We start from the raw sequence: 13230 nt of genomic DNA, 5'->3' as shown, positions 1-13230 counted from the left end.
TACTGACCCGGGCACAGACCGGGAACTGACTCGGGCACAGACCGGGAACTGGACCAGGCACAGACCGGGAACTGACACTGTCAAAGACTGGGAACTGTCCCGGGCACAGACCAGGAACCGACCCGGGCACAGACCAGGAACTGACACTGTCAAAGACTGGGAACCGACCCGGGCACAGACCGGGAACCGACCTGGGCACAGACCGGGAACCGACCCGGGCACAGACCGGGAACCGACCCAGGCACAGACCGGGAACTGACTCGGGCACAGACCGGGAACTGACCCGGGCACAGACCGGGAACTGACTCGGGCACAGACCGGGAACTGGACCAGGCACAGACCGGGAACTGACCCGGGCACAGACCGGGAACTGACTCGGGCACAGACCGGGAACTGACCCGGGCACAGACCGGGAACTGACTCGGGCACAGACCGGGAACTGGACCAGGCACAGACCGGGAACTGACCCGGGCACAGACCGGGAACTGGACCAGGCACAGACCGGGAACTGGACCAGGCACAGACCGGGAACTGGACCAGGCACAGACCGGGAACTGGACCAGGCACAGACCGGGAACTGGACCAGGCACAGACCGGGAACTGGACCAGGCACAGACCGGGAACTGGACCAGGCACAGACCGGGAACTGACCCGGGCACAGACCGGGAACTGACTCGGGCACAGACCGGGAACTGGACCAGGCACAGACCGGGAACTGGACCAGGCACAGACCGGGAACTGGACCAGGCAGATACCAGGAACTGATGCTGGGCCCTTCGTGGTTAGTGTGGCACTGGGCATAACTCTTCAAACATTAGGACATCAAAGCTCAGAATTCATGGCCTTGGGAGAGGAAGGGAGGAGAGGCTAATAAACCAGAGGCTCACAAAGGATTATCAACAGAGTTAGGGTGTGGTTGGCAATATCTTTCTCCTTAACTTAATTCCCAGTGGCACTGAGGACAGTTGCTGATATGGTAAGAACTGAGCTGAAAGACCTCATTGCTGATCTGTGCCTCAGAACCCTGGAATGAATGGGGAGGGGGCGTTAAAGACAGTCACAATTATGGCCCTTGCTGGGAATTTGAGAGAGGATGGGAATCTGGGCTGTTGTGCTTCCCTCCACCCCTCTCTCACCCCAGGGCTCACCTGATGGAAGGGGATTATAAACAGCCTGGTTCCCCACTGACAGACTGAACAAGGTTGCACAGAATATCGCACCAAGTACACAACACCTCGAAAATAAGCAAGAGCCATCACATAGACCAACAAGGAGCATCCATACCTTTCAAATCTGACGAGTCCTTGTCCTCTCTGTTGAGTGAGTCCAGGATCAGGTGGAGGGAGTGTGGAGTGACAGTTTTGTTGGGGTTTCTGGCTCTTGGCTCGGAGCTGGTGGTCTCCTGGGGCCAGAGTGGTCTGAAGGGCTTCTTGGATTCCCTGCTGGACAGGAGGTCAAAGACGGTGAGCTTACCGTGCTCAGCACGGCTGCTGGCCGAACCCTCTGACCAGCCGAGGCTCATGGCACCCTGCAGGTGGCTTTTAGTGTACTCGACCAGATTGCGGCAGTCCAGGATGACCGCTGACTGCTGGTGGGCCTTTGATTTGGTCATCTTCTTAGCCAGCTCCTCCGGCCAGATGGTGCGGACATTGTAGTCGTCGTCGTCGCTGGCCTTGGACCCCCTGGGGTTGTAGGTCACGATGGGGTCACTGCTGCAGAAGCTGCAGGTGGAGCCGATGGACTTCATGGACTGGTCACAGGTGATGCAGCTGATGGAGCGCAGAGCCGGAAGACAGCCCACTCGCCTGAGGGCTGGCCCACAGCCCATGGCCCTGAAGCTGGGCTTGCAGGAGACACAGGAGGTGGCGCCGGGCTCCTCGCGCCTCACCAGCCTCCAGCAGCCCCGGCAGCCGCACTTCAGAGGGTGCATGATGCCACAACAGGAGGGCACAGGGCTGGGGAAGCAGGCACGGTCCCCAGCTACAGATGTTTGGGCAGCTCCCTTTCGGTCCACCGTCTGAGATGTTGATGAGCAGCCCCTCTCGCCAGTGCCAGGTTGCTGCTGTACCAGTGAAGGCTTCCTTACAGCTTGAGGTCTGAAGGAGAGTCGCAGATTTTCTGGGTTGTGCTGGGGGAGCCCTACAGACACCCTAATGTCCAGAGTGTGGGTTTCAGCTGGCTGGCCAAACTCCTTGTTCTCGGACCAGCTACCAATGAATCCTTGAGCCTTCTCAAGTCCAAGACTGGAAGTCAGTGTCCGCTCTTTAACATCAGGACTCTGCACGTCTGATAGTTTCCTCTCCACAGACGGAGCCTTGTTGAGATGCAGTGCCAGTGTTCGGGGCCTTTGCAGTACCTGTACCACCATACGTTCATCTAAGGGAGAAGGAGGCATTGAAGATTCCAGCTAGCAGGGAAAGACAGGACGGGGGAAAATAAGCATAACTGATCAGTTGCAGCAGGATGATAAGTTCCAGTCACCCATCAGAGTGATGCATACAAATACAGAAGGATTCACTGCACCATTAACTGACTCAACGCAACATCCGTATTCGAGATAATCAAAAGAAACATTTCAATGCAATTTTCTCGCCCAATGCAATCGATTTATTTTTTTGCAAAGAATTAAAAGCGCTATTGCATTAAACCCCACTCACGTTCACTTGGTTGCAGTGCCGGGGCTGCTCTCAGACCCGGTGTCTGTGTTGTGAGAGCTCGGGCGGCGGAGGTCCCTTGTTGTAGTGATTGACAGGCCGGCCGGTGACATCATCGGCAGCCAATGGGAGCCCGGCAGCGGGAAAGCAACATTTCAGCGCGTCAGAGACAACAACCAGGAAGTGAAAGATAACAGTGTGCGGCTCAGCTCTGACAGTAAAGGGGAGGGGGGAAATCACACATCCCAGTGAGGGTAACAGTTTGGGGCTCAGCTCTGAGGGTAAAGAGGCTGGGGAGGGGGGGGGGGAATCACACATCCCAGTGAGGGTAACAGTTTGGGGCTCAGCTCTGAGGGTAAAGAGGCTGGGGAGGGGGGGAATCACACATCCCAGTGAGGGTAACAGTTTGGGGCTCAGCTCTGAGGGTAAAGAGGCTGGGGAGGGGGGGGGGGGGAATCACACATCCCAGTGAGGGTAACAGTTTGGGGCTCAGCTCTGAGGGTAAAGAGGCTGGGGAGGGGGGGTAATCACACATCCCAGTGAGGGTAACAGTTTGGGGCTCAGCTCTGAGGGTAAAGAGGCTGGGGAGGGGGGGAATCACACATCCCAGTGACGGTAACAGTGTGGGGCTCAGCTGTCAGCACAGGGTAAAGGAGCTGCGGAGGGGGATCACACGTCCCAGAGTAACTGAAAAAACTGTCCTCCCCCCCTCACTCTCCATATCCCAATGGGCCCTGTATGGGGGAATTCCCCACTGCGTCGCACAGAATAGGAAGATCCCAGCCGCCAACCCCAGTCTGCCTTGACAAAGAGCCTTGAACAGAATAAAACATTGCCAGGTGCTTCACAGAAGTGTTATAAAGCAAAATTTGTCACCAAGCCACAGAAGGCAATATTAGGGCAGATGGTCAAAAGTTTGGTGAAAGATGTAGATTTTAAGGAGCGTCTTAAGGAGGAGAGAGAGAGGCGGAGAGGTTTAGGGAGGGAATTCCAGAGCTTAGGGCCCAGGCAGCTGAAGGCACAGCCGCCAATGGTGAAGTGATGAAAATCGGGGGATGGACAAGAGGCCGGAATTGGAGGAGCGCAGACACTTCGAGGGTTGTAGGGGCTGGAGGAAGTTACAGAGATTGGGAAGGTTGTAGGGGCTGGTGGAGTTTACAGATAGGGAGGATTTTAGGGGCTGGAGGAGGTTGCAGAGATAGGGAGGGTTGTAGGGCTGGTGGAGTTTACAGATAGGGAGGATTTTAGGGGCTGGAGGAGGTTGCAGAGATAGGGAGGGTTGGAGGGGCTGGAGGAGGTTACAGAGATAGGGAGGGGGCGAGGAGGTGATGGAGGGATTTGAACACAAGGATGAGAATTTTGCTGGACCGAGAGGCAGTGTAGGTCGGCGAGCACAGTGGGTGATGGGTGAGCAGGACTTGGTACGAGTTCAGACACGAAAGTACTTTTATTGAAATGTAGTCACTGTTGTAGGAAATATGGTAACTGATTTTCACACAGCAGGATTGCACAATCAGCAGTGAGATTTTTTTATATGTTTATAGGATGTGGACGTCGCTGGCTCGGCCAAAATTTGTAGCCCATCCCTAATTGTCCTTGAGAAGAAGGTGGTCAATAATAACCAGATAATCTGTTATTAATGAGGGAATAAATATTGACCCCAGGACACTGGGGGAGAACTCCGTGGTCCTATCTGAATAATGTTGTAGGGCTTTGATTTAACATCTCACCTTAAAGGTGGCACCTCTGACAGTGCAGCACACCCTCAGTACTGGCACCAGGATTGTAGGCCCAGAGTTTGTGCTCAAGTCTCTGGAGTTGGTTGTGAACGCATGATATCCTGACTCAAGCAAGAGTGTTACTGACTGACTGAGTGAGACCAGAGGGGATGGGATGGGGGGGGGGGGGGGCGTGGTTGGTGAAATACGTGGATATTCAACCGCAGGGAGCATCACAGCCCAGCCCGAACTTGCCCTAGACTGCAGCTCTTCTCCCTGCAAACTTGACCCCCGGGAAGCTAGGACCTAAATATGTCACATCAGTTTAACTCAGTCAGGAGCACTTGAGTGAGAAATGTGGGTTCAAAACCCATGCCAGTCTATAATCCGAGTTGACACTCCCAGTGCATTACTGAAGGAATGGTCCACTGTCAGAGGGTCAGTACTGAGGGAGCACTGCACTGTCAGAGGGTCAGTACTGAGGGAGTGCCGCACTGTCAGAGGGTCAGTACTGAGGGAGCACTGCACTGTCAGAGGGTCAGTACTGAGGGAGTGCCGCACTGTCACAGGGTCTGTACTGAGGGAGCACTGCACTGTCAGAGGGTCAGTACTGAGGGAGTGCCGCACTGTCACAGGGTCTGTACTGAGGGAGCACTGCACTGTCGGAGGGTCAGTACTGAAGGAGTGCCGCACTGTCACAGGGTCTGTACTGAGGGAGCGCCAACTCTCAGAGAGTCAGTACTGAGGGAGCACTGCACTGTCAGAGGGTCAGTACTGAGGGAGTGCCGCACTGTCACAGGGTCAGTACTGAGGGAGCGCCGCACTGTCGGAGCATCAGTACGGAGGGAGCACCTCACTGTCAGAGGGTCAGTACTGAGGGAGTGCCAACTGTCAGAGGGTGAGTACTGAGGAAGCGCCTCACTGTCAGAGAGTCAGTACGGAGGGAGTGCTGCACTGTCAGAGGGTCAGTACTGAGGGAGTGCCGCACTGTCACAGGGTCAGTACTGAGGGAGTGCTGCACTGTCAGAGGGTCGGTACTGAGGGAGTGCCGCACTGTCAGAGGGTCAGTACTGAGGGAGTGCCGCACTGTCGGAGGGTCAGTACTGAGGGAGTGCTGCACTGTCAGAGGGTCAGTACTGAGGGAGTGCCGCACTGTCGGAGGGTCAGTACTGAGGGAGCGCCGCACTGTCGGAGCGTCAGTACGAAGGGAGCACCTCACCGTCAGAGAGTCAGTACGGAGGGAGTGCTGCACTGTCACAGGGTCAGTACTGAGGGAGCGCCGCACTGTCGGAGCGTCAGTACGGAGGGAGCACCTCACTGTCACAGGGTCAGTACTGAGGGAGTGCTGCACTATCACCACTTTTAGAAAGCCCAATTAATTGGGCAAGTTCCACTGGTGTCCTATTCCACGCCAAATCCCGCGCACTTATCTCCCCATCCTCACTGACCTACATTGACTCCCAATCCACCAACACCTCCAATGGAAAATTGCCATCCTATTTCTGCAACCTCCTCCAGCCCCTACAACTCCTTCCTCACACAAACTCTCTCATTCTGGCCTCTTTCACACCCCTCTCCCCTTACTTCACTCCATCATTGGCAGCCGTGCCTTCAGCTGCCTGGGCCCTAAGCTCTGGAATTCCCTCTCGAAACCTCTCCGCCTCTCTCTCTCCTCCTTTAAGCAGCTCCTTAAAACCGACCTCTTTGACCGAGCTTTTGGTCGCCCTCCTAATATCTCCCTCTTTAGCTTGGGGCCCTTAGTCTTCCTGTGAAGTACCTGGAAACATTGTTTGACATTGAAGGCACTGTCTAAATGCAAGTTGTTTTTGCAGTGGCATGTCCCAATTAAAGAGTTTGTGGACAGAACATGCTCTGTCTGAGGCCAGTTACACCTCTCCACAGCACTCAGTAGCTCTCAGCTTTGTGTAAAAAGCCCTCCAGTATAACTGGAAAACGGGGCCAGTTTTATTCACAGGAAGTCAGACTCTGCACAGTCTGTTTCCTCCAGTATTTTCACGAGTTGCATTGCACGATTTATGTTTTGCCTTTTGTCACTGTGACTAACTTCCTTCAAACACACTGTACAGTGCAGTCACCCATGACCTGACTAACCCTTCTGTAACCTTTCCATGTCGACACACATACACACATCATCATTACAGGAATGTCTGTCAGAGGGGAATTTACTCACAATGTGCCTTTGTGAGCTGTCCTTGTCACAAGGAATCTATCAGTAAACTATTCTTTTTAAGAGAAATAAAATTCCATAAGGCTGCAAAACTTCCTGCAGTTTGAGTCCATGCCTGCCTCTCCCAAGTGACATGTGAACCCAGACAATCAGCGTCAGCAGGCTATTCGGCCATGGGGGGCGGGGGGTGGTCGCTACCCGGCAGATCCTGTTCTCCTGCGGGGTGGGGGTTGGGTCCAAACAGTTGTGTTTTCAAACAGGAGTCATTGGCCATGGAATAGCAGTGGGAGTTCTGATTCCCCTCAATCCTATCCTCAATCCGACCCAATCCTACCCTCAATCCTACCCAAACTCCAGCTGAGGCCCCTTGAGATTCACAGACCAGAAGGCATAAGTATGATGTCATGCTCATAGTAAGTGATCTCAGCTGAGACGGCGAATGCAGGGAACCACAATGTACTCAGCACATCTCTCTTAGGATATACTTTAAAAATAACTATGTGTCAGCACTGTCTCGGTGGATACCATCTCATCTCTTAGTCAACCCGTCATGGGTTTAACCATCCACTCCGGAGACCTGACAATCCCAATGCAGTACTGAGGGAGTGCTGCACTGTCAGAGGGTCAGTACAGAGGGAATGCTGCACTGTTGGAAGGTCAGTACAGAGGGAGTGCCGAACTGTCGGAGGGTCAGTAGTGAGGGAGAGTCGCACTGTCAGAGGGTCAGGACTGAGGGATTGCCGCACTGTCAGAGGGTCAGGACTGAGGGAGCGCCGCACTGTCAGAGGGTCAGTACTGAGGGAGCGTCGCACTGTCAGAGGGTCAGGACTGAGGGATTGCCACACTGTCAGAGAGTCAGTACTGAGTGAGCGTTGCACTGTCAGAGGCTCGGTACTGAGGGATTGCCGCACTGTCAGAGGGTCAGTACTGAGGGAGTGTTGCACTGTCAGAGGGTCAGTACTGAGGGAGTGTTGCACTGTCAGAGGGTCAGTACTGAGGGAGCGCCGCACTGTCAGAGGCTCGGTACTGAGGGATTGCCGCACTGTCAGAGGGTCAGTACTGAGGGAGCGTTGCACTGTCAGAGGGTCAGTACTGAGGGATTGCTGCACTGTCAGAGGGTCAGTACTGAGCGAGCGCCGCACTGTCGGAGGGTCAGTACTGAGGGAGCATCACACTGTCAGAGGGGCAGTACTGAGGGAGTGCCGCACTGTCAGGGGGTCAGTACTGAGGGATTGCTGCACTGTCAGAGGGTCAGTACTGAGGGAGCGCCGCACTGTCGGAGGGTCAGTACTGAGCGAGCACTGCACTGTCAGAGGGTCAATACTGAGGGATTGCTGCACTGTCAGAGGGTCAGTACTGAGCGAGCACTGCACTGTCAGAGGGTCAATACTGAGGGATTGCTGCACTGTCAGAGGGTCAGTACTGAGCGAGCACTGCACTGTCAGAGGGTCAATACTGAGGGATTACTGCACTGTCAGAGGGTCAGTACTGAGCGAGCACTGCACTGTCGGAGGGTCAATACTGAGGGATTGCCGCACTGTCAGAGGGTCAGTACTGAGGGAGTGCCGCACTGTCAGAGGGTCAGTACTGAGGGAGCATCACACTGTCAGAGGGTCAGTACTGAGGGATTGCTGCACTGTCAGAGGGTCAGTACTGAGCGAGTACTGCACTGTCGGAGGGTCAATACTGAGGGATTGCCGCACTGTCAGAGGGTCAGTACTGAGGGAGTGCCGCACTGTCAGAGGGTCAGTACTGAGGGAGCATCACACTGTCAGAGGGTCAGTACTGAGGGAGCATCACACTGTCAGAGGGGCAGTACTGAGAGAGTGCCGCACGGTTGGAGGGTCAGTACTGGATGAGCAGAAATATTGTGAAGACCGAGGCCATTGTCTTCGGTCCCTGGAACAAACTCCACTCTCCAGCCACTGACTCCATCCTTCCCCCTGGCAACTATCTGAGGCTGAATCAGACTATTCACAACCTTGGTGTCAAATTTAACCCTGAGCTGAGCTTCCGACCATATATCCAAGACATCACTAAAACTAACAATTTCTATTTCCATAACATTGCCTGGCTTTGCCCCTGTCGAAGCTGATCTACTGCTGAAACCCTCATCCATGCCATTGTTACCTCCAGCCTTTACTATTCCAGTGCATTACTCTCACATTCAACCCTCTGTAAACTGACCATGCCCTAACCCACACCAAGTTTAGGGAATTCCAGAGCTTAGGGCCCAGGCAGCTGAAGGCACGGCCGTCAATGGTGGAGGGATTGAAATCTGGGGATGGACAAGAGGCCAGAACTGGAGGAATGCAGAGATCTCGGAGGGTTGTAGAGGATGGAGGAGGTTACAGAGATAGGGAGGGTTGTCGGGGCTGCAGGAGGTTACAGAGATAGGGAGGGTTGTAGGGGCTGGAGGAGGTTACAGAGAAAGGGAGGATTGTAGGGGCTGCAGGAGGTTACAGAGAAAGGGAGGATTGTAGGGGCTGGAGGAGGTTACAGAGATAGGGAGGGTTGTAGGGGCTGGAGGAGGTTACAGAGATAGGGAGGGTTGTAGGGGCTGGAGGAGGTTACAGAGATAGGGAGGGTTGTCGGGTCTGCAGGAGGTTACAGAGAAAGGGAGGGTTGTAGGGGCTGGAGGAGGTTACAGAGATAGGGAGGGTTGTAGGGGCTGGAGGAGGTTACAGAGATAGGGAGGGTTGTCGGGGCTGGAGGAGGTTACAGAGATAGGGAGGGTTGCAGGGGCTGGAGGAGGTTACAGAGATAGGGAGGGTTGTAGGGGCTGGAGGAGGTTACAGAGATAGGGAGGGTTGTAGGGGCTGGAGGAGGTTACAGAGATAGGGAGGGTTGTAGGGGCTGGAGGAGGTTACAGAGATAGGGAGAGTTGTAGGGGATGGAGGAGGTTACAGAGATAGGGAGGGTTGTAGGGGCTGCAGGAGGTTACAGAGAAAGGGAGGATCGTAGGGGCTGGAGGAGGTTACAGAGATAGGGAGGGTTGTAGGGGCTGGAGGAGGTTACAGAGGCAGGGAGGGTTGTAGGGGCTGGAGGAGGTTACAGAGATAGGGAGGGTTGTCGGGGCTGGAGGAGGTTACAGAGATAGGGAGGGTTGTAGGGGCTGGAGGAGGTTACAGAGATAGGGAGGGGTGTAGGGGCTGGAGGAGGTTACAGAGATAGGGAGGGTTGTAGAGGATGCAGGAGGTGACAGAGATAGGGAGGATTGTAGGGGCTGCAGGAGGTTACAGAGAAAGGGAGGATTGTAGGGGCTGGAGGAGGTTACAGAGATAGGGAGGGTTGTAGGGGCTGGAGGAGGTTACAGAGATAGGGAGGGTTGTAGGGGCTGGAGGAGGTTACAGAGATAGGGAGGGTTGTAGGGGCTGGAGGAGGTTACAGAGATAGGGAGGGATGTAGGGGCTGGAGGAGGTTACAGAGATAGGGAGGGTTGTAGGGGCTGGAGGAGGTTACAGAGATAGGGAGGGTTGTAGGGGCTGGAGGAGGTTACAGAGACAGGGAGGGTTGTCGGGTCTGCAGGAGGTTACAGAGATAGGGAGGGTTGTAGGGGCTGGAGGAGGTTACAGAGATAGGGAGGGTTGTAGGGGCTGGAGGAGGTTACAGAGATAGGGAGGGTTGTAGGGGCTGGAGGAGGTTACAGAGATAGGGAGGGTTGTTGGGTCTGCAGGAGGTTACAGAGATAGGGAAGGTTGTAGGGGCTAGAGGAGGTTACAGAGATAGGGAGGGTTGTAGGGGCTGGAGGAGGGTACAGAGATAGGGACGGTTGTAGGGGCTGGAGGAGGTTACAGAGATAGGGAGGGTTGTAGGGGCTGGAGGAGGGTACAGTGATAGGGAGGGTTGTAGGGGCTGGAGGAGGGCACAGAGATAGGGAGGGTTGTAGGGGCTGGAGGAGGGTACAGAGATAGGGAGGGTTGTGGAGGCTGGAGGAGGGCACAGAGATAGGGAGGGTTGTAGGGGCTGGAGGAGGGTACAGAGATAGGGAGGGTTGTAGGGGCTGGAGGAGGGCACAGAGATAGGGAGGGTTGTAGGGGCTGGAGGAGGGTACAGAGATAGGGAGGGTTGTAGGGGCTGGAGGAGGTTACAGAGATAGGGAGGGTTGTAGGGGCTGGAGGAGGGTACAGAGATAGGGAGGGTTGTGGGGGCTGGAGGAGGGTACAGAGATAGGGAGGGTTGTAGGGGCTGGAGGAGGGTACAGAGATAGGGAGGGTTGTAGGGGCTGGAGGAGCGTACAGAGATAGGGAGGGTTGTAGGGGCTGGAGGAGGGTACAGAGATAGGGAGGGGTTTAGGGGCTGGAGGAGGGTACAGAGATAGGGAGGGTTGTAGGGGCTGCAGGAGGGTACAGAGATAGGGAGGGTTGTAGGGGCTGGAGGAGGTTACAGAGATAGGGAGGGTTGTAGAGGCTGGAGGAGGTTACAGAGATAGGGAGGGTTGTAGGGGCTGGAGGAGGGTACAGAGATAGGGAGGGTTGTAGGGGCTGGAGGAGGTTGCAGAGATAGGGAGGGTTGTAGGGGCTGGAGGAGGGTACAGAGATAGGGAGGGTTGTAGGAGCTGGAGGAGGGTATAGAGATAGGGAGGGTTGTAGGGGCTGGAGGAGGTTGCAGAGATAGGGAGGGTTGTAGGGGCTGGAGGAGGGTACAGAGATAGGGAGGGTTGTAGGGGCTGCAGGAGGGTACAGAGATAGGGAGGGTTGTAGGGGCTGGAGGAGGGTACAGAGATAGGGAGGGTTGTCGGGGCTGGAGGAGGTTGCAGAGATAGGGAGGGTTGTAGGGGCTGGAGGAGGGTACAGAGATAGAGCGGGTTGTAGGGGCTGGAGGAGGTTGCAGAGATAGGGAAGGTTGCAGGGGCTGGAGGAGGTTACAGAGATAGGGAGGGTTGGAGGGGCTGAGGAGGGTACAGAGATCGGGAGGGTTGCAGGGGCTGGAGGAGGTTACAGAGATTGGGAGGGTTGTAGGGGCTGGAGGAGGGTACAGAGATGGGAGGGTTGTAGGGGCTGGAGGAGGTTACAGGGATAGGGAGGGTTCTAGGGGCTGGAGGAGGTTACAGAGATAGGGAGGGTTGTCGGGGCTGGAGGAGGTTACAGGGATAGGGAGGGTTGTAGGGGCTGGAGGAGGTTACAGAGATAGGGAGGGTTGTAGGGGCTGGAGGAGGTTACAGGGATAGGGAGGGTTGTAGGGGCTGGAGGAGGGTACAGAGATAGGGAGGGTTGTAGGGACTGGAGGAGGTTACAGGGATAGGGAGGGTTGTAGGGACTGGAGGAGTTTACAGAGATTGGGAGGGTTGTAGGGGCTGGAGGAGGGTACAGAGATAGGGAGGGGTTTAGGGGCTGGAGGAGGTTACAGAGATAGGGAGGGTTGTAGGGGCTGGAGGAGGTTACAGAGATAGGGAGGGTTGTCGGGGCTGGAGGAGGTTACAGAGATAGGGAGGGTTGTCGGGTCTGCAGGAGGTTACAGAGAAAGGGAGGGTTGTAGGGGCTGGAGGAGGTTACAGAGATAGGGAGGGTTGTAGGGGCTGGAGGAGGTTACAGAGATAGGGAGGGTTGTCGGGGCTGGAGGAGGTTACAGAGATAGGGAGGGTTGCAGGGGCTGGAGGAGGTTACAGAGATAGGGAGGGTTGTAGGGGCTGGAGGAGGTTACAGAGATAGGGAGGGTTGTAGGGGCTGGAGGAGGTTACAGAGATAGGGAGGGTTGTAGGGGCTGGAGGAGGTTACAGAGATAGGGAGAGTTGTAGGGGATGGAGGAGGTTACAGAGATAGGGAGGGTTGTAGGGGCTGCAGGAGGTTACAGAGAAAGGGAGGATCGTAGGGGCTGGAGCAGGTTACAGAGATAGGGAGGGTTGTAGGGGCTGGAGGAGGTTACAGAGGCAGGGAGGGTTGTAGGGGCTGGAGGAGGTTACAGAGATAGGGAGGGTTGTCGGGGCTGGAGGAGGTTACAGAGATAGGGAGGGTTGTAGGGGCTGGAGGAGGTTACAGAGATAGGGAGGGGTGTAGGGGCTGGAGGAGGTTACAGAGATAGGGAGGGTTGTAGAGGATGCAGGAGGTGACAGAGATAGGGAGGATTGTAGGGGCTGCAGGAGGTTACAGAGAAAGGGAGGATTGTAGGGGCTGGAGGAGGTTACAGAGATAGGGAGGGTTGTAGGGGCTGGAGGAGGTTACAGAGATAGGGAGGGTTGTAGGGGCTGGAGGAGGTTACAGAGATAGGGAGGGTTGTAGGGGCTGGAGGAGGTTACAGAGATAGGGAGGGATGTAGGGGCTGGAGGAGGTTACAGAGATAGGGAGGGTTGTAGGGGCTGGAGGAGGTTACAGAGATAGGGAGGGTTGTAGGGGCTGGAGGAGGTTACAGAGACAGGGAGGGTTGTCGGGTCTGCAGGAGGTTACAGAGATAGGGAGGGTTGTAGGGGCTGGAGGAGGTTACAGAGATAGGGAGGGTTGTAGGGGCTGGAGGAGGTTACAGAGATAGGGAGGGTTGTAGGGGCTGGAGGAGGTTACAGAGATAGGGAGGGTTGTTGGGTCTGCAGGAGGTTACAGAGATAGGGAAGGTTGTAGGGGCTAGAGGAGGTTACAGAGATAGGGAGGGTTGTAGGGGCTGGAGGAGGGTACAGAGATAGGGACGGTTGTAGGGGCTGGAGGAGGTTACAGAGATAGGGAGGGTTGTAGGGGCTGGA

The 13230-nt window shown here is 55.5% G+C and overlaps 1 protein-coding gene across 1 annotated transcript in view; it reads right to left on the bottom strand.

Annotated features, from left to right (window-relative positions):
• LOC137355926 (dual specificity protein phosphatase 10-like) overlaps nucleotides 1–2739 on the bottom strand; it is a 10354-nt gene extending 7615 nt beyond the window's left edge. Inside the window, 2 exon segments of the mRNA XM_068021593.1 lie at nucleotides 1285–2407; nucleotides 2658–2739. Of these exon segments, the coding sequence (XP_067877694.1) occupies nucleotides 1285–2395 (1111 nt within the window). The 5' untranslated portion in view covers nucleotides 2396–2407; nucleotides 2658–2739.
• Nucleotides 2740–13230: the final 10491 nt, after the last annotated feature.

Source organism: Heterodontus francisci, chromosome 44, assembly GCF_036365525.1.
Source record: "Heterodontus francisci isolate sHetFra1 chromosome 44, sHetFra1.hap1, whole genome shotgun sequence".
Taxonomy (NCBI): Eukaryota; Metazoa; Chordata; class Chondrichthyes; order Heterodontiformes; family Heterodontidae; genus Heterodontus; species Heterodontus francisci.
The sequence above is the reverse complement of the archived record's forward strand: the minus strand, read 5'-3'. Positions and strand labels throughout refer to the sequence as shown.